Source organism: Athene cunicularia (genome assembly GCF_003259725.1).
Source record: "Athene cunicularia isolate RWA chromosome 1 unlocalized genomic scaffold, athCun1 chr1_part2, whole genome shotgun sequence".
In the NCBI taxonomy this organism is placed as follows: Eukaryota; Metazoa; Chordata; class Aves; order Strigiformes; family Strigidae; genus Athene; species Athene cunicularia.
In genome coordinates this window covers 34,872,011-34,896,354 of record NW_020799092.1, presented here as the reverse complement: position 1 = coordinate 34,896,354, position 24,344 = coordinate 34,872,011, and the positions used below count along the sequence as shown (strand labels likewise).

Genomic DNA, 24,344 nt, shown 5'->3' with positions numbered 1-24,344 from the left:
CCCGCTCGTTCACCGGCCGCCCTGCGCGGGGCGGGGCCGCGGGGCGGAGCGCGGCTCCTCCTTAAAGGCGCAGCGCCCCCCGCCTTGCCGGGGCGCGGCGCTGAGCTGCCTGCTCGGTCCGGCCGGGGCAGGTTGAAGTCACTTGTCTCCGAACCTGCCCGCCGGCTGGTGCGGTGGGTACCCTAAACCGCAGGTTTTCCTACCAGCCTGCGAGGGAACCCCGCAGTGCGGGGCCGGTTCTCTGCCTGCACCGAGGGCGTCCCGCCTGGGGGGCCCTGCGGCGCTGCCCCCAGCCTGGCGGCAGGTGGAGCACGGTTTCGCTGGCCTGTGCTCGAAGGTCTTTTCTTTCAGCTTAGCCCAAAGCAAAACGGAAGCGAGATCTTCAAAGCTAGTGGGAGATGTGGCCCGTGTTACCTCGATTTCGCCGCTTGTCAATGGATGCGGGATAGCTCAGTTCAACACCTCAGGCTGATTTGGTATTAAGCCACCCTAGGCAGTTTGGCCTCTTTGTCTTTTTTTCTGGTTGTTTCTTACCCTGTTAATACTTTCGTTTTCCAAGTCAGGGCTCGTGTTTGTATCATAGAGTTGTCTTTAAAAAGGCCTTTAATGCTCTAAAAAAAGTACTACTTTAAAAAAAAAATAATCAACAACAACAAAAAACCCAAACCCGCACAGAACTGTTGGTGTTAGTAGTGCTGTGAATGTTTATGCAGCTTCATAGTAAAAAGGCAACCAATCTCCCTGAAAAAGTACTGCTCCAATAGCTGTGCTAGTAGAAAGAGGGTTGACATCAACTAACAAAAGGAAGGGTTGTGGTAGCAAAACTGTCATTCGATATGCAAGTGTTCATTAAGAAGTAACTTATACTGCAATTATCCTTTTTTTAAAAAAAAAAAAAAATTAATCTGATTGACATTAAACTCTTAGATCTACAGAATCAGGTCAATAATTAGGCCAACGTGTAAGATTTGTCAGTTATAGGACAGTTCCAAATCAATTAGGTTTAACCATGAAATGCACGTTTAAGACAATAATTTTAAAGGTGCTGAAAAAAGCAGGATTATCACAAGTGCATAAGAATGTTTCCATGAAAATCTGCTAGCCACTTCTTACACTGATTCTGCAGGCTGGTTAATTGCCTTTACAGCTTCAGAACATAAGTGTTTTTAAAAAATAAGTGTTGGGACAGGACACATTGACTTTAACTGGGACCTAACTAAAGCTACAATTTTATCTCACTGTTGTTGGTTTGGGTTTTTTTTCTGCACAGCTCACTCACCCATACCTTTGTGTTACCTCCCATGATTTAATTATCACAAAATAAAACATAGCCTTAAAAAAAGTTGGTAATGATAAGACTTAAATGTCCCACATTCTACCACGTTGCAGGAACAGTGAGTTAACTAGTTAAACCCAAATTAATTTTCCCTCTCCACCACTATTGAAGTCTTCCAGCTGTTTCTCAACTGTTTTTCCAATTATCATCTTTCTCCTAGGGTTTATCAGCTGTGAATGATGCCTCTCAGCAGGGAGACAGTCAAGCTACATTTAGATCCCATCCCTCCTGGAAGCAGGTTTAGTATCAAACTGTGTGTGATCTTAAGTTATTCCATGTTCTCCTTTCTTTTTCTCTTGAATGAGAGAAGCTACCCCCTGTGCTGCTATAATTGTGTATTATGGTATCTCAGTATTTCTGGTACCTTATGTTCTCAGGTTCAGATGTGTTCTGGAAGCTCCTTAAAATCCAGTGGGCAGAAGCACGTTATTTTATTTACAAGCTGAGCTAAATGACAGTTCCCAGTTGTACTGAATCTTTTTCCTTTTGCCTTCTCCACAGCTGCTACACTTCCAGCAGCTCAGTATCCTTTACTCATCTTGGAGTGCTAGAAATAAACTGGAATCTGTATGTCCTCACAAAATTCCTGAATTATAAAGTGCCAGGTGATAGGCATAAAGCAAAGGAACAACTGTAATTACCAAGAGAAAGAGGGTGGCATCTCTCTTTCCACAAATTGTTGGAAGAGTCTCTCAAATTGTAGGGCTTTACAAAGTTAATCTATTCCTTGCTGTTTCTCCTTACATGAGTGTTTTGAAGACTCCCAAACGCTTGTAGGAAGCGAAGTATTCCCTTGCCACAGACATATAATTAACTGTAACAACTGTAGTTATAAAGCTGGCAGGCAATAGTTTTTATGCTGATTATTTTTTCTTATTAGCATTAGCATTTTTAGAATGATTTTAAGATTACTGTAACTCCTAATAGTTTAATACAATTATGAGTTGGCATTGTCTTTTTAAGGTTGAGAATAACTGTTCTGCAATATACAAACTCTACTGTATTGAGTTGTTGTGCACTGTGATGACAATGATAAATGATACATCAGAAAATATCTTCTAAGCGTCATGCCTTGGTAGGCTGCTTTTTCAGCAGCTGTGAAGTTTTTTTTCTCAGGGAGTGAGATAAGGTAGTATATGTCCAAACAGAAATCATATACAGGGGAACACTTTAAGATTGTAACTCAAGGTTCGTGCTGGCTGCATGGTCCCTGTAGGAAAGGACCCAGTAAAATTACGTGTAGAATTCAAGGACACATAGCCAAACGTGGTACCCTTTGTGCATGTATGTGGCAATGCACACGCCAATTCCACTGATCACATATGGTTTCATAATAATTGAGGTAACACAATGCATGTGCGCAAGGGGCAAGTGTAATATACTAGCCCACCTAAAATTCTCTCATATCTAAAATGAGGATTTTTAGCTTAATGTTAATCCCACTTTAAAATAAAACTGAGAACCCCAACTTCAATTACTTGGGATCATACTGAGGGCAGTTGTGTTAGCAGCAGAGCTGCCCAGACCTCCTGAGAAACCTTTGCTCTTGGGCTGTTGGCAGATGGGGGACACAAGCAGGTAGTGGTGCACCATGGGTGCTAGAGGGGAGTGTGAGATATGCTTTGCCAGCATGGTGTTGGTTATTCATCCACCTACACGCAGGAGAAGAATGTAGTCTCAGGGCACAAAGATTTAATTATAGGCTGTCTCACAGTTGTAGAACCATTATACCTTATGCCCCCGGCATCTTTCCAACCTCTGATCCTACCTTTTTTTCTGCTACATCAAAAAGGTTATGAAAATAAGTATTAAGATTGTAAAATAACTTGTGGAGTACTGTTGGGTTTTTTTGGTTTTGTTGAAGTTTTCATATCAAAATCCCATTAAATTCTGTTTGCCAATAGCAGCAAGAAAAGGGAAAAGAATATCACATAGGTACATATAGATTTGAAATGCAAGGATATTTGGAATGTGTATGACATTACTTTTAGTCTAAGAAACATCCCAGGGTCCTGAGGAAATTGGCAGGTGTAGTTGCTAAGCTGTTCTTCATCGTATTTGAAGAGTCATGGCAATCAGATGAAATCCCCAGTGGCTGGAGAAAAGGGAACATCACAGCCAGACCCTGGGAACTACTGACCAGTCAGTCTCACTTCTGTGACCAGTAAGATCATGGAACAGATCCTCCAGGAAGTTATGCTGAAGCATATGGAAGATGAGGAGGTGATTGGAGACAGCCAACATGGCTTCACCAAGGGCAAATCATGCCTGACTAATCGAGTGGCTTTTATGATGGAGTGACTGCATCAGTGGTCAAGGGAAGAAAAACTGATGTCATCTACCTGAACTTCTATAAGGCATTTAATACGGTCCCCCACAACATTCTTGCCTCTAAATTGGAGTGATGTGGATTTGATGGACGGACTATTGGATGGATAAGGAATTGGCTGTATGGCTGCATTCAAAGAATTACAGTCAATACCTCAGTGTCCAAATGGAATCCAGTAATGAGTGATGTCCCTCAAGGCTCTGTTTTGGGACCAGTACTTTTTAATATCTTCATTAATGGCATAGTGGGATTGAATAGACCTTTAGCAAGTTTGCTGATGACACCAAGCTGTGTGGTGCGGTTGACATGCTAGAGGTAAGGGATGACATTCAGGGGACCTTGAAAGGCTTGAGGAGTGGGCCTATGCAAACCTCATGAAGTTCAGCAGGGCCAAGTGCAAGGTCCTGCACGTGGGTCAAGGCAACCCCCAGTACCAATATAGATTGGGGCTGAATGAACTGAGAGCCACCCTGTGGAGGACTAGGGAATACTTGTAGATTAAAAATTGGACATGAGGCAGCGGTGTGTGCTTGCAGCCCAGAGTGCCAACCGTATCCTGGGCTCCATCAAAAGTAATGTGGCCAGACGGTTGATGGAGGTGATTCTCCCCCTCTACTCTGCTCTCATGAGACCCCACCAGGAGTACTGCATTCCACTGTGGGGTCCCCAGCATAAGAACGAGATGGTCCTGGTAGAACCGGTCCAGAGAAGGGCCACGAAGATGATCAGAGGGCTGTTGTAGCTGATAGATATTTGAGATTTTTCCTTGTTCAGTGTATAGATTGTATTTGTACTGAAGGATAAATATGAGAATTTAAAGTGCCTGAAGGTAAAGATGTGTTAAGGGGAACTGCATGATTTAAAACCAGCACTTTAAACCAAATAACCATCTGGATTAGAAACTGAGAGTGACAATTATTCTGCCAAAGAATTTGTTTTAAAGTCATTAGAATTTGTATAAGAGTGGATGTGTTATCCAAGGGGTTTTTCTCTTTGTTCCTTTTAATTAGATGCTTTGATATAGAAGATATGTATCTTTCTAATGACTACAGGGATTAAGTTCCTTAATGTTTCTACCTAAGTACCCAAACAGGACAGTAAATTACTGACATAGTAATGTGCAGCTGAAGCACATGCTGAGCTGTGTGTAAACCTCTCTTAGTGTTATGTCAGATTGTGATCAGTGTCAGATTGTAACTCATACTCCCTATAACATATGTCTATTATTTGAATCTGAGAATGTTTGCAGCCACTGATTGATTGATTTGACTATAGAATTTTCTGGGATTTTATGGAATTTTCTGGATATCCACATGCAATTCTAAATTTGAAGAACATCTTTCTGTTTTTTTGTTTTTGTTTTTGTTTTTTTTTCTCTTTAATGTTTTAATGGATGATCAATACCAATAATGTTTGTTGTGTTGCCAGTAACATGGGTATGTTGGTAAATACATTTTTATCTCAAATGTGCTTGTATCTAGCCTTTCTGAAACTAAGCAGTTGTTTTCTAAATAGATACATGGTATGATGACTCTTTGCCATTGTATACAATACCTGAGAAACCGTCACATTGCAAAATTCAGTGTGTTGGAATAGTGCTGCTTTAACAAATTGTTTGGTAATGTGTGTTTGAAATCAAGAACTATTCATGTGTCTCACCAGGTTCATGAGTGTTAGAAGTTTGGAAGAATTTAGTACAATGTAGCAAAGGTTAAAACAAATATATTAATGCTTCAGCATGTGTTCTATAGAATGGTGTTTATACAATATCTCCCATTAGTACTGCTTAACAACAGCATCATCTAGTGTAATATGGGTATTAACTGCAAGAGTGAATTGATGAAAATTGATGAACAGTGTTGTATGGAGATACTGAGCCTCATGAAGTATCTGGTTAGGCATGTATCACAAAGCAACACTTCACCTAAAGAATATCATAAGGAGAATGAACTAGGGAATGGAAAAAACAGGACAAAGAGAAACTAAAATAAACAACTAGAAAAATGAGCTCTTGATATCGGAGCTTACTTAATTTTAGAAAAAAAACGTAGCTTTTATTGAAGTCTAAACTCTGTGAAACTGAATTCTGGCTTAGCTGACAAGTAAATCAGTTTGCTGGGTGTTAACAAGGAATTTGCTATTTGCACATAGAAGAATTCATATTAGTAGGTATTTTATAAGTTCATGTGGTTTGTTTTAAACCAAACTACATTAAAAATGTATAGGTGAGGTTTTCAACCATTAAACTGAATCTAGAGAAAATATAAGGCATGATAAAACCTTAATACATCATGCTTGACTCAGCTTTTCAAAAGGAAAATTGCTACATGCATTAGCTTTAAACAGAAAATGTAGAGAAGCACTTGTTTTTACCACCTCCAATTACATCGATTAGTATATTTCAGGAACCCAGAAAACTGTTAGAAACACTCAGAAAATTACACAAATTTCCTTTTGTACATAGATAGACAAACATGATATGAGACAGAAACATGAACTGCAGACCGTGTAATAATCCAGAGTATATCAATGAGGTTGGGTAGTTGATACACCATTGAAGGCCAAAGACAAGAATGTGGTTTTTTTTTCTGTACTTGACAGAACAAAACAGAAAGGGATGATAGCTGTTACTATGAGGCTTTGGGGAACTAGTGGGATTGAATGAAAAATTGCAATATGTGCATATCATACAAAAAAATTCATATGGTTCTTTTTATTCAGAGATTGTGAAGTATTTTTCTAGTTCTATTAGTTGCTCTACAGGTAGGATGTTGCTTGCATTCTCATTTCTGTAGAAGCACACATAGTGGCAAAGGCTATTAGAAGACTGCTGTTGAAAATATGCACTCCAAAAAAGCTAGTTTTATGAAGGATTATAGCAAAATCAGAATCAGAATTAATATCTGACTCCTAATTCTGATTTCAGGGCTCCAAGAAATTACTAGCGTGCCTCCAGAGAATACATACCCTCCTGAAATTATGTAGAAATAAAATTCAGAGTTATCAGAATTATTTTTTAAGGAATGACACTTGCTAAAATTACCTGTAAATGAGCATAACAGTCCCACTCGGATAATGACATTTTCTGTTCAATAATCCTGATATTATCCCAGATTGGGCCAAGGTTTTGTGTCAAGCTTTGCTCAGACCCCATGTCTTACTGTACTTTATGTTAAGTTAAAGAGAGAGAATTCTGTCATCTTAGCTGGTTAAATTGTCTGTAGTTTTTCTTTTCCACTAGCTATTTGTTGGGGATTTTTTTGGTGGTATCAGATGCATATGGAAGAACAAGGGAATGGCTGTTCCTGTGCTTCTTGCATTGCCTTGGATATGGTGGTTTATAGCAAGAGGTATATAGGTATTTAGGCAGTACCTGGATTCACAGTGTAGCTTAGGTCTGAAACAGAACTCAAGGGGTTTTTTAAATACCTCTTGCTTATGTTGATAAATTTAAATTTGTTTTAAGTGTCTTCTAGCTCAGGCTGAAGCTTAATGGGCAGCCCAGTATCAGCAAGGTTTGTCAAGGATTGTGCATTGGCAGTATGTCTAAATATGTTAGTTTAAGACTAGCTCATGTCAGGTACTACTGCTTTTAAAATCAAGTTACTGTGTTAATTGTGAATTTTCTTGCACCCCTCTACCATATTTATACTTCGTTGTAGTACCAAAGCAGACAGAAATAAATGTAGTGGTTAGCTCCTGCCAAAAGGGGCATCATCACTCCTTCTTTTCTTGTTGGCATTAGAGGTCGTCTGACCTAGGACTGAAGTGGTTTAGGAAGCTAAACTAACATGAATAGTAGTGTGGTGGTTGCTTATTTATTGTTGCTTTAGTGTCCTGACAGTTTAGTGCATTGAATTGATTCTTCTCAGGATCAGATAAATGGTAGCTGGCACACATCAAGTGGTTGGAGCTTGCTGCTGAGTGCTGGTCTGCTCCTTCTGGCAATATTTAGTCAACACACTGTCTTAGAAAAGTTGTCAAACTATACCTGTAGACAATTAATTTTCCTAGTTTCAGTGGCATACAGCTGCTACCTCATGCTCAACCAGTAAGAACAACCATCGTGATTCATATGCTCATTTACTTTTTCTGCTCCTGATGGGGGGAGGAAATGGACATTACCTTACTTTCTGTCTTTCATAAGCTTGCTTGTCTGCACTTACTCAAGGAGGACTAGGGGAAAACACACATAAATGTATGAAATATGAATGAATGGTGAAGGTACCACAGAAAAATTTAAGCAAGTGCTTGAAACCAATGACCAGAACAGCCAGGTACAAAGTATGAGAAATGATAACAAATGTTATTGTAGGAACAAGTGAGGAAAACCAATATGCCACTGTGGCTGGAAAACAAGGAACATAATGGTGGCTGAAGACCTGCAGCTACAAGTGGAGGAAGGGAGTATGTAGCTGTTAAACAATCACAAGTGGAGGTCAGTGGGCCAGTTATCTTCTGAGTCCTCCACTATGACTTCCAGTTGAACAAGTCTGTCTATAGTGGAAAGGAGGGGGAACATGGTATCCAGAGAGATGGAGAAGGAAGCAGAAGAGCACACTCTGTGGAGCACGGACAGTCTTCAACTGCACAGCCTGGTGCACATACCATGTTTTATCTGTGGCATTAGTTTCTTCTGCTAAATGCTTGCTGAAGGCCAGGGTCTGACCCATAAGAGACTTCAGGTGCTTAGAACAGAGCTGAGCTATATGCATTTGTTTAGCAATATCATAATGCTAGTCTCCCAGCTCCACACCACCCATGTGTCCTCTAAAAAGGATCCTTGAGTCTGTATCTTATGACTGGTCCAGACATGACTTGGGCACTGAATTATTAGAAATGTCATTGCTTTCTCCTCTGCTGCCCCTTTGTGGCATGTATCTAAGGACTGAACCATCAGTTTGTTTTACCAGGGATTAACTAGATTTTTGTTAGTACACTTAAAAGAATTAGGAGAACTTGATTACACTTTTCCCTTAGTTTAGTTTCCAGAGGGACATGAATAAGGCAAGGTGTTTCTGACTAGCAGTGGCAGATACTTCTGATTCAGGGTTGTTACAGAGAAGACTGGGTCACATGAGGAAGAAAACCTTACAGATTACATTTTTGCCACTTCATAGGCAACCCCAAATGCTGACTGATCTGCATTCATCATGGCTATACCAGAGTAGGGTAGGGACTTCTTTGTCTGGAGATGGAAAACCTGCATCTGTAGGTGGTTTTTTTGGGGGGTTGTTTTTTTGCTGTTGCAGCACTGTCTGATTGGGCAGAAAAAGCTTTCCAGCATGACAGTTGTCAAACCCACAACATGACAGAGTACCACAGATGCTTCCTGCTGCTGCCATTTAGATTTTCTCTTCAATATTCCAGACAGAAAGATAAAGGGATTAGTAGTTTCAGACTCTTAGAAGTTTTATTACTGAATACATTGTTCTGTTTGTGCGCCTGCATCACTTATAAAAGTGATGTCTCATAAATGAGACAGCTAGACACCTGTCTGATTCAAAGAGTAAGTGCTGTAGTTACATTTTGTCAAATGCTGCTTATGAAATCATAAAATTCTAACCAATGAGCCAATTCCATGTGGCATGCAAGTATAGTGGGTCATTTCTGGGGTAGAAAAGTCCAAACTGCAACTTCCTCACTCTACACCTTGTTTAAAATTCCCTTTCTTTTCCTGCAGGAAGGCTGTATATATGCCTAGCTGGATGTGTGACAGCTTGCTTCAAGACTTCTTGCAGGGGGCCTGATGTTATGAAATTTTATGCTGATCTCAGCATAATGACTGATTTTGTTGCAGAGAGGGATGACATAGTTCCCCATAGGATTCTCATAGAAAAACTGGCTGCTCATGGCCTGGATGAGTGTACAGTCTGCTGGGTCAAGCACTGGCTGGATGGACGGTCCCAGAGAGTGGTGGTCAATGGGGTTAAATCCAGCTGGCGGCCAGTCACAAGCAGTGTTCCTCAGGGCTCGGTGTTGGGGCCATTTCTGTTCAACATCTTTATTGATGATCTTGCTAAGGACATAGAGTGTGTCATCAGTAAATTCACAGATGACAGCAAGTTAAGCAGCAGTGTCGATCTGTGTGAGGATGGGGAGGCTCTACAGACAGACTTGGATAGATTGGATCAGTGGGCCAACGTTAACGGGATGAGCTTCAACAAGGCCAAGTGCCAGGTCCTGCACTTGGGCCACAGCAGTCCCCTGCATGGCTACAGGCCTGGGGAGGTGTGGCTGGAGCTGTCTGGGAGAGAAGGATCTGGGGGTTTTAACTGACAAGCAGCTGAACATGAGCCAGCAGTGTGCCCAGTGGCCAAGAAAGCCAACAGCATCCTGGCTTGTATTAGAAACAGTGTGACCAGCAGAAGCAGGGAGGTGACAGTCCCCCTGTACTCTGCACTGGTGAGGCCACACCTGGAGTGTTGTGTCCAGTTTTGGGCACCTCAATATGAGAGAGATATCGAGGTGCTGGGGCGAGTGCAGAGGAGGGCTGGTGAAGGGCCTGGAGAATAAATCCTATGAGTGATTGAAGGAGCTGGGAGAGGGGGAGACCTCATCACTCTCTACAACTACCTGAAAGGACATTGTAGAGAGGTTGGTGCTGGTCTCCTCTCACAAATAATTAGTGACAGAACAACAGAGAATGACTTAAAACTGCAACAGGAGAGGTTCAGACTGCACATTAAGAAAAAATTTTTCATAGAAAGAGTGGTTAGACAGTGAAATAGGCTGCCCAGGGAGGTGTTGGAGTCACCATCCCTGGATGTGTTTAAGGGTCATTTAGATGAGATGTTGGGGGATATGGTGTAGGGGAGAACTTTGTAGAGTAGTGGCTGAGGTTGGACTCGATCCCAAGGGTCTTTCCCAATCTGAATGATTCTGTGATTCTAGGAATGGCTGAACAACCCATGTACAGTAGAGAGAAGCAGAAGGTGGCATCTGCTTAATATCACAAAAAGGACCAGAGAAGAATGCTCCTAATTTTCTTGTAAAGACAAGTTTTCAAGAACCCTGCTCATGTTCCCTGTAGCATTGTTATATCACAACACATTACATATTCTTATCCATCTGCACACTAATTGCAAAGCTATTGCATATGGACACACTATACCCAGAATCTCCATCACAGTTCAGTTGGGATGCTGCAGGGTATTTAACAGTGGCAGCATACAGCTACTGTAGAGACTGGTCCCAACTGAAGGGAGGGTCAGTAGGGCCTCATAGCAGACAAGATGTGTCCATCAGATACAACATCAGTATCGCTGTAATCCCTGAGCCCTACAGAAAAGGAAACAGAAGTCAAAGCATCTTCCCTTTGAAAGTTAGAAGGGATATCTGGGCACTGCAGCTTTTGCAGATGGAGGAATCACACGGGAAGCATGCTCTGATGGCTTCTGCCTGTTCGTAACTAACCCAGGTAGATTTCCTTCAGCGTCCTGTGAGGCTGCCACCTAACAAGTATTTTCACCCCAGACAATGTCTTCAGTGGAGAAAAAATATTAAATTCCTGATAAAATGATCACAAGGCAGCCTGTTAGAGATGATAGCAAAGAATTTGTGCCCTGCTTGCATTTTTTTGCACTAATTCTTACTTGGAAATTCTTTACTGGCTACTTTTCACTCTAAGTTAAGAGAATTCATCCTTAACTTGCAGACAGGCCCATTTTACTGTGACACACCACTTAATTATGTTAGCCACATTTAATTTTGGTATTTTAAATAAAAAGCACTAGATTAAGTTTATTCCATCAGTTTATTTGAACATTTGGTATTCCAGCCTTGTTACACTCCGTCCAACCTATCGTCACCTATGTGAAATCGTAAAATGATCCATAGTGGTTATCAAATTTTGGTATTCAGATTCACAACACAGATCACAGTAGGTTCTCCTCCAAACTAAAACAAGAAGTAAAGATGAGTGAAATGCTCAAGTAAAAGTATGAACTGATGGACATAGTTTGTAACACTCCTAACATTAGTGCCTCGAGCTGGAGGAGCCTCTTTAGATACACACTTTTCAACTTTTTGCTCCTCTGTCTCCCGTTATCCTGCTTTGTTCCCTTGAAGCTTTCAACAACCTCCTCACTGCTCATGCTTCTCTTTCCACTCCCATTTAATTTCCTTCATTCACGGTATTTTCCCTGTTGCTTCCTCCACCTCTAATTACTGGGGCACTAGGAACCACAGAGGGGAGGACCTTTCTATTTAAGTTTCACTGTCCAGAGAGCAGCCCATGCAGCAGCAGTTTACCCAAAAGTGGTTCCAGTGTGGTTCACCACACTGTCACAGAAGCTGTTGAAATGGCACAACTGAGGGGACACTACAGGAGCAGAGCAGAGGAGGTAACCTGAGCCAGCATCATGGACTACAATCCTGCTGTGTGAAAGGCTCAGCTCCAACCCCATCACAGCCCCCTGCAATCGGGCAGAGCAGTTTGCTCGGAACAGGTACAATCTTCAGCAAAAGTTGCTGAACAGACAAGGCTGACTGTACAAATATTAAACAGGCTGCAACTTTTCCCTGCTTTCTAGTGGGATAGCGAAAGAGATCTCCAGCACCAGGAGAGCCTCTTTGACAAGCGTCAAAGCTGGTTCAAAAGTCTGGAGATTGTAGAGTATTAGCAGCAACAAGCCTTAACAGAAAAATAACACTTCCCCCTCAAATTTCAGTCTTTGAAATGGCTAAGCCCTTTTATTTCGTAACATTATTCTTCCCCCTCTAAAGCAAACTTCTTGAGCTGTATAATTTTATTAGGGTGGTTAGTGGTTAAATGTATTTCTCCATGGAGTTTCCTTAAAGACCTGATTTCTAGCTTACAGTACAACCATCAAGCCTTGCAAGACTGAAACAAGGCAAAAAAGCCACAGGAGCAGTTGTCTTTTATTTGGCAACATCCCAAATGCAGTCAGTTTGGAAATAACTATCTATGGCTTAACTGTTGCACTTACAATCAATCCAAGTGCAATGTTTCAAACTGGGTTTATGATAGCATGCAGGAGTAGATTTCAGAATTTTAGTCTTTTTGACAATGATTTCAGAGATCAAGCATGACTGGAAAACAAACACTGAGGGGTCTATTGGTTGGGCTGATTGCTTTCAGGGACAGTAATTAAGAAAGTTGATGTAAAGTAGTATTTTCAAGTGGTATTTTATCAGCTTATACTCCTCATCCAGTGATCAAAAAACCTGTAGCACTTCTTCGTCCAAACATGTAAAATGCTGATCATGTTCATTGGCATCAAGCTGACACATTTAGTTGATATTCAGACTTGGACAGGTTTTGGTCCTTTTGAAAAAGAATCAGTTAAATTTAAAGCTGTAACAATTGTATTCAAGTATTGACGTGCCTGCAGAAGGGCTGGGGATCCCTGCTATCCCAGGCTCTTTAAAAATGGCAGTTCAGAATACTTTAACCTCTTGCTTTAAGATTTAGTTCATCTTTTATTGAAACATTAATACCTTTGAAATGAAACATGCTGCAGTATACTGGCCCTACAGAAGAAAATTCAAGTGATTTCTGCACCTTTAAGAATGCAGCATATTAAGATTTAGTGGTATAAGCATTCCCCCATTCCCCTAAATCTTCTAAACCTACTTATTTTAAATGTTTTAGTTTCAAAAGCAATATGTTTAAAAAAAAAAAAAAAAAAAAAAAAAAAAAAGAAAAAAGAGGCTATGACAACTGTTTTGCAGAAACCCAGCTATTTTTCCAGTGGTTATAACGTCAAATTTCTATTTGAATCATCTCACATTAACATTTGGTCAGCCAGCCAACTAGTTTCACTGTACAGCTTACACGTGGAATATTTGACAGCAGCTTTTTCCTATTACATTCTTTTTAAGAACAGAATGTCAGTTTTGTAATGTCACACTTCCTACATTAGGATTTAAAGTTTTATATACGATTATCTGAGAATCAATAAAAAGAGATTCCAAATCTGATATAACACTAAGTTCTCCAAGAGTTACAGAAATGTTTTGTTACACTAGGCAAAAGAGGGAGCATTTGTATGTAACAGCAGAGCTGATGTTGTATTTAATTTCACTGATACTTTGCTCAGATAAAAGCCTGTAACACCACCACTCTATGAACTAAGGAGAAAAGTCAGCTTCTCAATTCCATTTAAATTATAGACTGAAAAAAAATTTTCAGTGCTTTTTATTCTTGAACATTTAGAACAATAATAGAGATTTTGTTAACTTTCTATGCCTTCAAGAGAATTTTCTTTTTCAGAAACTGATCTTAAACACATAAAACCAGAAAAAAAAACCCAACACAGTAGCTTTGAGAAAAAAGAACAAGTTCTTGCAAGGGAGTCCTGAGTAAAGAGCAGGGCAGTGAAACCACACAAATCTGCAAATGTCAGCTTTTCATTTTTCTTGGAAATAGCCACAATTTTTATTCTTTATACACCTGAAAGATTTGTAAGACCCAAATAACAGAATGAGAAATCCTCTTATTCCTTGAGGAGTGGCTGCTTTCTACAGGTCTGAAGCAGAGCTTTCTGGAGATCATGTTAAAATTTGTGGGCTTTCCTATGAATTACACAGTTACTTTGAAGTGGCATGTCTGGCTTGCAGTATAAAACGTAACTACTAGAAGGCATAAGCAAACTTAACAGATACCCATTGAAGACAGTTAAAAAATGGGATCACAGGATAATTCAGGTTGGAAGGGGACTCAGGAAGTCATCTAATGCAAACTCCTGCTCAAAGCAGAACTTCATGAAGTTTCATTCAGATTATTTCATGAAGCATCATTCCTTTAAGGCCTGCAAAGACAAAAAGGCTATGAATTTTTCTCACTAAAGAGCTATTTTCTGCTGAATAGTCTCCCATTTCCACAAAAGAATAACTGAATAAGCTGTTATTTTTAACATTTGGATACTGATTTAACCCAGTATCCCTCTTCACAGCTTAGAATATCTTCCCAGATAGCTGTTTGCAGGACTGTATTGCACTGTGATGGGATAAGCATAGGAAGAAGGGGAAGGGGCAGGTATTAGGAGCCACACAAAATCTGTGCAGTTCAGCACTGAGCAGTAACAACTAAACTCTCTTGTTATTTCTTCTGCAGGTTTCTCTACTAACAGGAGATGAGGAAAGCTCCAGTCTGGTTTAAGATTCACTGGGAGTTAAAAAAAAAAAGTCAAGGTATTGTCTCCTACAAAGAGCTTTTCATTCATGACCAGTAACTTAATTGCTGACCATCTCTGAAATTTTAAATTATCACCACTGAAGACTTCAAGATTAGATGTTAGTTTAAGATCAGCTCACTAGCAAACAACTCTAAGAACTGTAAAAACACTTCAGTAACATTATTTGTACCAAGCTTCATGTTACTTACATTAGCCATAGGACAAACTTTTACTTCTTTTTATTCCATTTTCATCTTGTAAAATGATATGAGAAGGCTGCTAGAAGAAAGAAGAGAAAAATGCATGCTTTTGTTTACTAAAAGATGCTTCTGCAGAGGAAGGGGAACTAGAAGTTTTCTTTAATGCACACATGCCATCCCCTTGCTTCTGAACCTAATGGCCCCATCTTTCCAAAAAAGATCAAAGCCACTGGCAGTATTTTAGATAATATGAGTCCCTCTTATAAGAAGTCTTCTGGGATACCTAAGAGGCCAGCAAGCATGAAATATCACCTTGCATGCAGTAACTTAAAGCCTGAAAGCTGTAGCATTTTAGATAAAAACCAAACAACGTGGAGTTGCTTATGCTTAATCATATAATTTTGGGAGTACTTTTTAAATGGTAGCATCTTTTCAGTGCTGTCATTTAGAGCAAGTCATAGGAAAGCTCTTTTGACAAGATGTAGGGAAAGAACTAGCTTTGAAAAAAAAACATAATTTTAAGAGTGACAGCTTTTTTTTCCCTCATGAGGAAAACAACTCTATGAGTTTCATTTCAAAGTTTTGAGGCCTGACAGATCTATCACCAGAATTGCTTAGTTGGTTACTTAGCACATCAGGATTCCAGAAGGCGCACCATGTCTTTACAAAACATAGCTAATGTCATTAAGTTAATGTAATTTTAAGACATAAATTTTTTACTTTCTTAGTCAGTCATCATTCAAAAAGGTTTACTGTAGCAGAAGTGATCCAAGCCCTGCTATCACAGTAAGCATTAAAGCAGGCAAGTATCAGCAACCCACCCTGGTCAGGTCAGTGTAAGAAAAGAGAAAGACAAATGTCAATTCCTTTCCTGCTTTGGCTCAGATTTCATCACTTCAGTGATTGACTTCTTTGTTAAATTTAATCTATGTGCACAAAAATATCCATTAGGCTAGTGGGGAAACACTATAGAATTACAGCTCCTGCTCAAGAACTTCAGCATCACAGAATGGCCAAGGTTGGCAGGGACCTCTGGAGATCATCTAGTCCAATGCCCTGGTCAAAGCAGGGTCAGCTACAGCAGGTTGCTCAGGGCTGGGTCTAGTTGAGTTTGGAGTGTCTCTAGGGATGGAGACTTCATAACAACTCTGAGCAATCTGGCCCAGCATTTCACAGAATCATTCAAATTGGAAAAGACCCTTGGGATCATCAAATCCAACCATCAGACCCTACTCTACAAAGTTCTACGCCATATCCCCCAACATCTCATCTAAATGACCCTTAAACACATCCAGGGATGGTGACTCCAGCACCTCCCCAGGCAGCCTATTTCACTGTCTAACCACTCTTTCTCTGAAAAATTTTTTCTTAATGTGCAGTCTGAACCTCCCCTGTTGGAGTTTGAAGCCATTCCCTCTTGTTCTGTCACTAATTATTTGTGAGAGGAGACCAGCACCAACCTCTCTACAATGTCCTTTCAGGTAGTTGTAGAGAGTGATGAGGTCTCCCCTGAGCCACCCTCTCCTCAAACAGAACAGTCCCAGCTCCTTCAGTCGCTCCTCATAGGATTTGTTCTCCAGGTCCTTCACCAGCTTCATTGCCCTCCTCTGCACTCGCCCCAGCACCTCGATATCTCTCTCGTATTGAGGTGCCCAAAACTGGACACAACACTCCAGGTGTGGCCTCACCAGTGCAGAGTACAGGGGGACTGTCACCTCCCTACTTCTACTGGTCACACTATTTCTAATACAAGCCAGGATGCTGTTGGCTTTCTTGGCCACCGGGCACACTGCTGGCTCATGTTCAGCTGCTCGTCAGTTAGAACCCCCAGATCCTTCTCTCCCAGACAGCTCCAGCCACACCTCCCCAGGCCTGTAGCCATGCAGGGGGCTGCTGTGGCCCAAGTGCAGGACCTGGCACTTGGCCTTGTTGAAGCTCATCCTGTTAACGTTGGCCCACTGATCCAATCTATCCAAGTCTCTCTGTAGAGCCTCCCTATCCTCACACAGATCGACACTGCCGCTTAACTTGGTGTCATCTGTGAAGATCATCAATAAAGATGGTGAGCAGATTTCACACCAGCACAGTAAAAAGTGTTCTCTTGTGTTCAGGAAGAATTTCACATGTTGTAACTTGTACCTGTTGCCTCTTGTCCTGTCAAGAGGGCACCACTGAGAAGAGTCTGGCTCCCTCCTTTGGTTGCACCCATTACACATGCACAGTTGTGGCAAATTAGATGCCTGTGCAACTGAAGAAAATAATACTTGGTTTTGGGATTGGGTGGTGGGAAGGAAGAAAGGCTGTTAAGCAAGTGTTTGATACCTGTGGCCAAGGGACCTGTGCAACAAAGCACAATCTGCTCCTGCTCATATTAACTGTGTTGCAGATCAATCACTTCTCCACATACAATCACTCCAATCACTCCAGGGATCTGCAGGTCAGGATGACTATGCTTGTTCAAGTAGATGTTTTATTATACAGCTACCTTACTTTGCCTCCCCACATATTTTTCCTATTAAGTTGTAACGGGCCTTTTATGCCTATTTTCAAAATCCTGCCCTGAGGACTTTTTACTAGAAGTGTGTCTTCAGGATATACCTGACAGAAGTCTATTGTAAAGTTTCCTGCCCAAGGCTTAAATTTAAGTGTTATCCTAATTCTCAGCACCTGCACATCTGCAAGCATGACCAAAGTCCTGCTAGGTGTAGAGGTGGAACCCTTTCTATATACCAAGGTGCTTTCATATAAGCAGGCACAGAGGTACAAATATCAAGGGCTCAGCTAGGTAAAGGGTTTTTATGAAACACCGGGAAGAAACATTTGGTCTTTTAACACTCAATCTCTGCTGATTCTTATGTTAATTCATTGTTCATTTTTAGTCTAAAACCTAATTCTTTAGGCTTTCACACCAATTAAAAAAGTGGAAAGTGCATGTTAAGGACCCTTCACTGGAAACACCAACAGACACATTGCACAGCAGTTTTCCAGTGTGTTTACTGATAGCAGGTGAGATCCTGAAGTAAAAGGCAGAACTGAAGATCGTAAGACAGGGTAGAAGGATGATAAAGGAGACAAATCCACAACTGCACCTTTTACTCCATCTGTCCTTCACTGATCCCGTACAATAATTCTTGGCAGACTGGACAGGAGAAGAGGAGAAAGGGAAAAGTTACTAAGTTTTAGGTCATGTCCATCCTAACTGCTAGATTTATTAGAACAGAGCCTAGTTGATTTGCTAAAAGGAAAAAGCTACAATTGACTCATCTTTTTGGAAATTAAAATACGACAGAAAGTACTTTTTATTTATTTAAACCCACAAGTTTAAATAAGAGTGCTTTTTAGATGATGGTCCTCAATGACTGTTACACTGATCAGAGTATTAATGACCAATACATGTCAAGTGAGTAAAGATATACCCTTCATATCTTGCATTGTCAGAAAGCAAATAATATTGCTTCCTACCAAAATATCAATTCCAACAGCTCCTTATTTCATGTAATCTATGTCTGACCCATGTATCCTTTGACAGGTCCTATGACAAGGATCTGATGTTCCAAATTGATAGTTTTGCAGGCTCTCTCCTAAAATCCACAGCATAAACCACTCAGCACACTATTCAAAATAAGCTCTATATTTTCCCACAAACATCAGTCAAATAGCGGCTTACCTTCACGAGATCTTGAGACTAGCTTAGATCATAACTGAAGATGCTTTTGTACCTACAGCCATCAGAGCAACCAACTTGTGGAAGAGGGAAAATGTCAAGTTAAATCCTGTATTTGTAAAACTGAAATTCTTAAAAGACAATAGATGTATCTTCCAAGGTTTATTTGTAGACTAGTTTTGATTTTTTTATTGTAGTACCTTAAATCAGAAGTTTTGGGAGGCTATTCACACAAAGTTTAGAAGCATTTGAGCTGTATGGTCTGATTCTCTACAGGAGACTCTGAAAGCTTTTAAATAGGAAAAACTGGTATTCGTTTTGTGCTCTAGCAATTATCACAGAGCAGTGCCCAGATTGTGCCTTTGCCAAGGAGAAAGCCATAGGAAGTTTTAATAAGTTTTATGTATGATCATACTTACAGTCTTCCAGCATGCTTCATCTTCATGCCCTGTTAAGAGAGGCAGCCTAGGAAAGCAGATGAAGATGTTCAGAGTACAGTTAGATACTGCTAGCTTTGCAATGAATCAAAGGGATACAGAATGCATACTTGCATTTCAGTAACAGCTGCTTCAGTGTTGGATTGCCCCTTATCACTACACCAGAATTTGAGATGCCACATGATGTTCTGGTATTCCAGAAGGTACACTTCCATCAACCAAAAGCTGTTAATTCCCAGAAATCCCCTTGTCAGTTATTTTTCCTGTCTTGAATTCCCACCATCTTCCAGTAGAAGCAAACCAGGGAACTCTTTTCAGCCTTACTGATTTTTAAAAAACTAGATGTCAGATGCACATTAACAATAATAAAGTGTTACAGAGGAATTCACTAAAACTTGAAGATCAGAGATGGCTGAAGCTACTGCCCATCTTCTGCAATGCTGGCATCCTTATCTATCTTTTAAGAAAATACACGCAGAACACTAACAAGATCTGAAGTAGTCCAAGTTGTATGTGGACACAGAACAAAGTCCTCTGCCTGCTCCATACAGGGCAGAAGAAAGCTGCTTGCTTCCTTGCAGCTGTTTATGTTTTAAACTATGTCAATCTCTTCATATATAATCTCCTGTTAATTAATCCTTCTGAGTTACTATGAAAGCATAAGAGTCACGTCCAACTGGTTTCCCCTATTGAGGGATATTCCCTGCTTTGTCAGATTTGCAGTGTAAGCACCACCTCTCGCTTTATGCTTTGCAGCTACAATGATGCTGCCACTATCTAGCCATCTACCTGCTTCATGCTGTCTTCTTTCAGGTCTTTAAACCCATCCCATAGTTTTCTAAGCAAATCCTCATCCTAGACCTCACTTTGAATGAAAAGGACAATTGGTACCTGTACGAGGCTTTTGGTTTAGACACTGTGTAAGCCATATCTCCTTGGTGGATGCTGCTGTCTCTTGAAGGTGGTTATAGTTCTGTATACAGTCCATGGAAGAAAATAAGCAGGAACAGCTCTAAGGCTCTTGGTTCTGGCCCAGAATTTCTCATGACATGGCCCTGAATAAGCAGGCCAGTTCAGCCTGGAGATAAGTTGGAGCTGGACCCTCCATGCTGGCCAGGCTCATCCAACAAAGTTAAGGTATTTCAGTGAGGGCTTGAAATCTGTAAGATCAGAAGATATGCACTGCTTGGAGAAGGTGTAAGTAGAAAAAAAGCAGGAGCTCTTTAGAATGAAGTATTTGCATCAGAAAAGCAGTAAAGACATTAAGACATTCTAATTTATGCAAGGCTTAATATGATCTAAATTGTTCTAGGGCTCTGCAAAGGCTGGCACTATTGGCAGTAGAAACTGAACTTATCAGGCCTTTGGAATAACTTCCCAATACAGTCAGTCATACATAAGTTATACTTCTATGAATGTTACATTTGCTTGCTTATTTCGTAACGCATTGGAAAACTTCCTGTTATTCTAAGAAAGTCTCTGGGAGTGTTAGTTCATATATTTTTGCTGCTTACACTTGCTACAGACCCCTGCATTTACCCATCAGTTTGGCATTAAGGCATTTGTTTCCATTATTCTCTGCAGACTACTCCATGATGCAGCATTTTCCTCTTCCTGTTAGGATCAATACAGAAAAAAAAAAATAAGTGCTCTTATATGACAATTTTCACTCCTCCCTCACACACAGCCAAGATTAGGTGTATTAACATTTGTCTTATACACAAGTATAGTAGACATCCTACACAGGATACTGAATTTTAAGCCACTTCAAACAGTAGTCAGTCTAAAACTGCATTTATGTTAAAGGTTACTATTGCTTGCTTGATCATACCACCATCTACACCATGGCCTCTTGAAAGTAAATAAGCTTAAAAGGGTAGGAAGAGTGATTTTATAGAATTGGCATGCATTTCAGGTTTAAATGCACTAACATTCAAGAATTTCAGTCCTCATACAGACTGAGATGAACAGCACTTTTATTTATTTCAGTTACAAGACAGACAAGTAAACCTTACAACCAGAAAGGCAATGAAGGCCTCATGAGCTTAGCAATAACCATTTCATAATCTAGGCAACATCTTATGACTTCTTGAGATCACAAAGAAAGCATACTCCCTTCTTAAACAACTTTTGCTTATTTCTGTAAGGAAATTTCCTGTAAGAACAGCACATGGATGTTAACAGAATCAAGCAGGACCAAAGATGTACAAAGCCTACATTCACCCTCCCACCCCCCTCAAAATGCTTAAGTGTAGACTTTATTCAAAAAAAGGTAACACGCAATCATGACCACAGCTAGGAGAGAGGGAAAAATTAAAGTCTGTTTTCAAATGAAGTCAAATTATCATGCATTAATGAAATTAAATGAAGATACTTTCTCACATGGCCATGTACTTCATGGGTAAAAAACCCCTCTCCTCATTTTAAGTCAATGCTAATCTGACTTTTGTAGTAGGGAGAAAAAAAACTTACATAAAAACTAATCCCTCTAGGTAAGAGCTATGAGGTAAGGGAAGTGCTAGAAACATGGGAGAAATTACTACACAAAGTGTTAAGTGCAACCCCTCCTTGCCTAGAATTCAGCATATTTACTTAAGTAAAACAGAAGAGACTGAATTCAGGAGTGGTTGACAGTGGGATACAGTGCTACAGATTGAACATTAGCCACTAAAGGACAAACCCAAGCATGTATGTATCCCACTACAAGGGAAAGACATGCTTGAGCTTCCTAACTGCCCATTTCTGTAGTTTGCTCTAGCATTATCTCCTCCCTCATTACTAACTTAACTCCTGCACTCCTTTGAAAGTATCCCTCTAAAAATCTCCCAAATTCTGGATTATTTGGCAGAAAATTTAACTTGCTATTTCAAAGAACACAGAGCTGGAAAAATGAAGGAAAAAAAGGAGTTTACAACTCATCTCCTCGGTTGATTTTCTAAGTGTGAGGAAGTACCAGGTCAAATACTGTTCCATCGTCCTTCACTGTTTAAACAATACAGTTGAGGCAGACCATAACTTCTTCAGTCAATCGCTAGCAGGTCAGTTTTGATGCATAAGATGTTAATCAACTGAAAAAGGTATTTTCACCCATGCTGTATGTCAGTTCTGTTTCCCCTCACTTCAGTGGTCAGGGATACATTTATTATGCAGTACTCACAGTAAGTCTTGGAATTTCAGGCAGACCTGTTCATTCCTAAGTAGTATCCTTTTGGCTCAGTTAAGACTTTTGAGTACCTTAGCTTACATTCATTCTGGAGGCAGCCACCGTGATTCCATTTACGCAAAGTACTATTTTTAGTGGGGCTGTTACCATCTTGAAATTGCAGTTTAAAGTTAAGCAGTAATACAAAAGAGTACTTTTCAGTGTTTCCAGTGAAGGAGCTGAGAAAAAAAATCTGTAAGAAACCATTGCTGCAATTTTATTTTAACAAAAGGGCAGATTTATTCATGTTTACAAACAAGTTTCAAAAACAAAAAGGAGAACATGTATGCTACCCACTAACAACCTTTCAAAATGCCAACAGCCCTCATGCTGCATGAAGGATTCTATAGATTAGAAAAAAATCACAGTTCACTCACAGTTCACCAAGACAGCACTAAACTAACATGTTTAGACAAAAACAAAGGACTAAGATTCTGATGTATTTTGATTTAATCCATTTTGCCCGAGATAACAGAAATATTTCAAGCAAGTTCCATCACATATTGATGTCCTGCATTAAACAATCCTACTAAGTTCTGAACAAAAGTTATTCAGTAAGTTTCTCAAAATTTTTAAAAATTAAACAGTTGTTTCAAAACCATTAAGTAGTAAATGTATTTAAGAAACTAATTAGGACAGAGGCCATAACTTCATTAGAACACCACTGCTCATGTTTTTACAAAGCATTAGTGTTATCTATTTGGCTATTAGTATTAGCAATTTATCTACAATATTTAACAAGGTAAATTGCAGGCAAAATTTAGTACAGTTTCAATAGAAACACCCTTTTCCTGAAAATACAGCAGTATTTGAAGGACTATTTTTTTTGTTGTGTTTTGTTTTTTTTTCTCTGCATCATTTATAAGGAAGCTTCCCATCTATGAACAGGAACAAAAAAAAGTATCTACAAACCTTGTAAACAGATCTGTATCATTTATAAACATAAATAATCCAAATTATTAACAGCCAACAGCAGAAATTAAAGTATCAATTCAATGATCCAGGGCCTACTTGCCCTTCCCAGCCTTCCCCTCAGAAAAGGATCATGATAAACTAAAGCTCTGCTAACACACTGTTCAGGACCATTCTTAAGTACAACAGATGATCCACAGGTCACTTATGCTGAGTTACTGTTTATCTGTCAGAGTTCATTATTTCTCCCACCCCCAGAAAAGCACCCTCCAGTCTGGCAGAAAGCTTTTTTTAAAAAAATAAATCTACATTCGTACAAGTGTGTCTTCTGTTGAAGTCCAAGACAAGAATCTCATCTTGTCCATCATAATGCGTGAAGAGACCCAGTTTCAATTTCTTTACAATGCAGCTAGTGTGTTAACATTCAGCTTACAATCAGAGTGATGTTTCCAAACTATGTAGCGGGCTCCCTGGGGATGAAGAGGTAGCAGACTTGTTCATGTCTGTTGTAAGGTGAATTCCACTGTCAACCGCATTGTTATTTTTATTGGGAGAGGGTGGGGGAGTAGAGTTGCGTTTTGTTGGAGCATCATCTTCAGCATCAGTATCATCAATAAGGGGAATATGAGGCTCGGAGTCTTCTATTCTAAACTCAGGATGCGTCATAAAATTGTGAATTGAACTTCGTGTCTCGGGTTTCTCTAGCCCCTCATACAAGGAGCTACGAAATGCATTCACCACTCGGATCTGTAAACAAAGAAAAAAAATGTTTTTAAAATGCTGCAGATTTACTGCTAGTGGCATGGTTCTTATGAGTTTGAATCCACAAACAGCTAGACATGAGTGAATCGAATTTGTATGTGATGTAGTGGAACTTGCAATAAACTGTAAAAAATGAAGAGCATTTCAGTAGAGCACTGCCAGTCTACACAGTAAGGAATAAAAATTGTAAGAGTACTGCAAAAAGCTGAAGGGCCTAAAAATTCAGACATGGCACTAGAATTGTTCAATTATTTGACATGGGCTAAGCATTTTTCAGAAGTGAGGCCAACAGTTATTTACTTGTTCACAAATTAAATAAATCTCAATGAGGGTTTTATTGAATATGGGGTGGGGGGGGGGG

At 40.0% G+C, this 24,344-nt stretch overlaps 1 protein-coding gene across 3 annotated transcripts in view; it reads right to left on the bottom strand.

Moving 5' to 3' along the window:
- Positions 1 to 21,066: 21,066 nt before the first annotated feature.
- The window catches only part of ATP2B1 (ATPase plasma membrane Ca2+ transporting 1), a 35,857-nt gene continuing 32,579 nt past the window's right edge, over positions 21,067 to 24,344 (bottom strand). For all 3 annotated transcript variants that reach the window (XM_026862325.1, XM_026862310.1, XM_026862318.1), the window contains one exon: positions 21,067 to 23,968. In XM_026862325.1, coding sequence (XP_026718126.1) covers positions 23,956 to 23,968 — 13 coding nt within the window. In that variant the 3' untranslated portion in view covers positions 21,067 to 23,955. The remainder of the gene's footprint in view (positions 23,969 to 24,344) is intronic.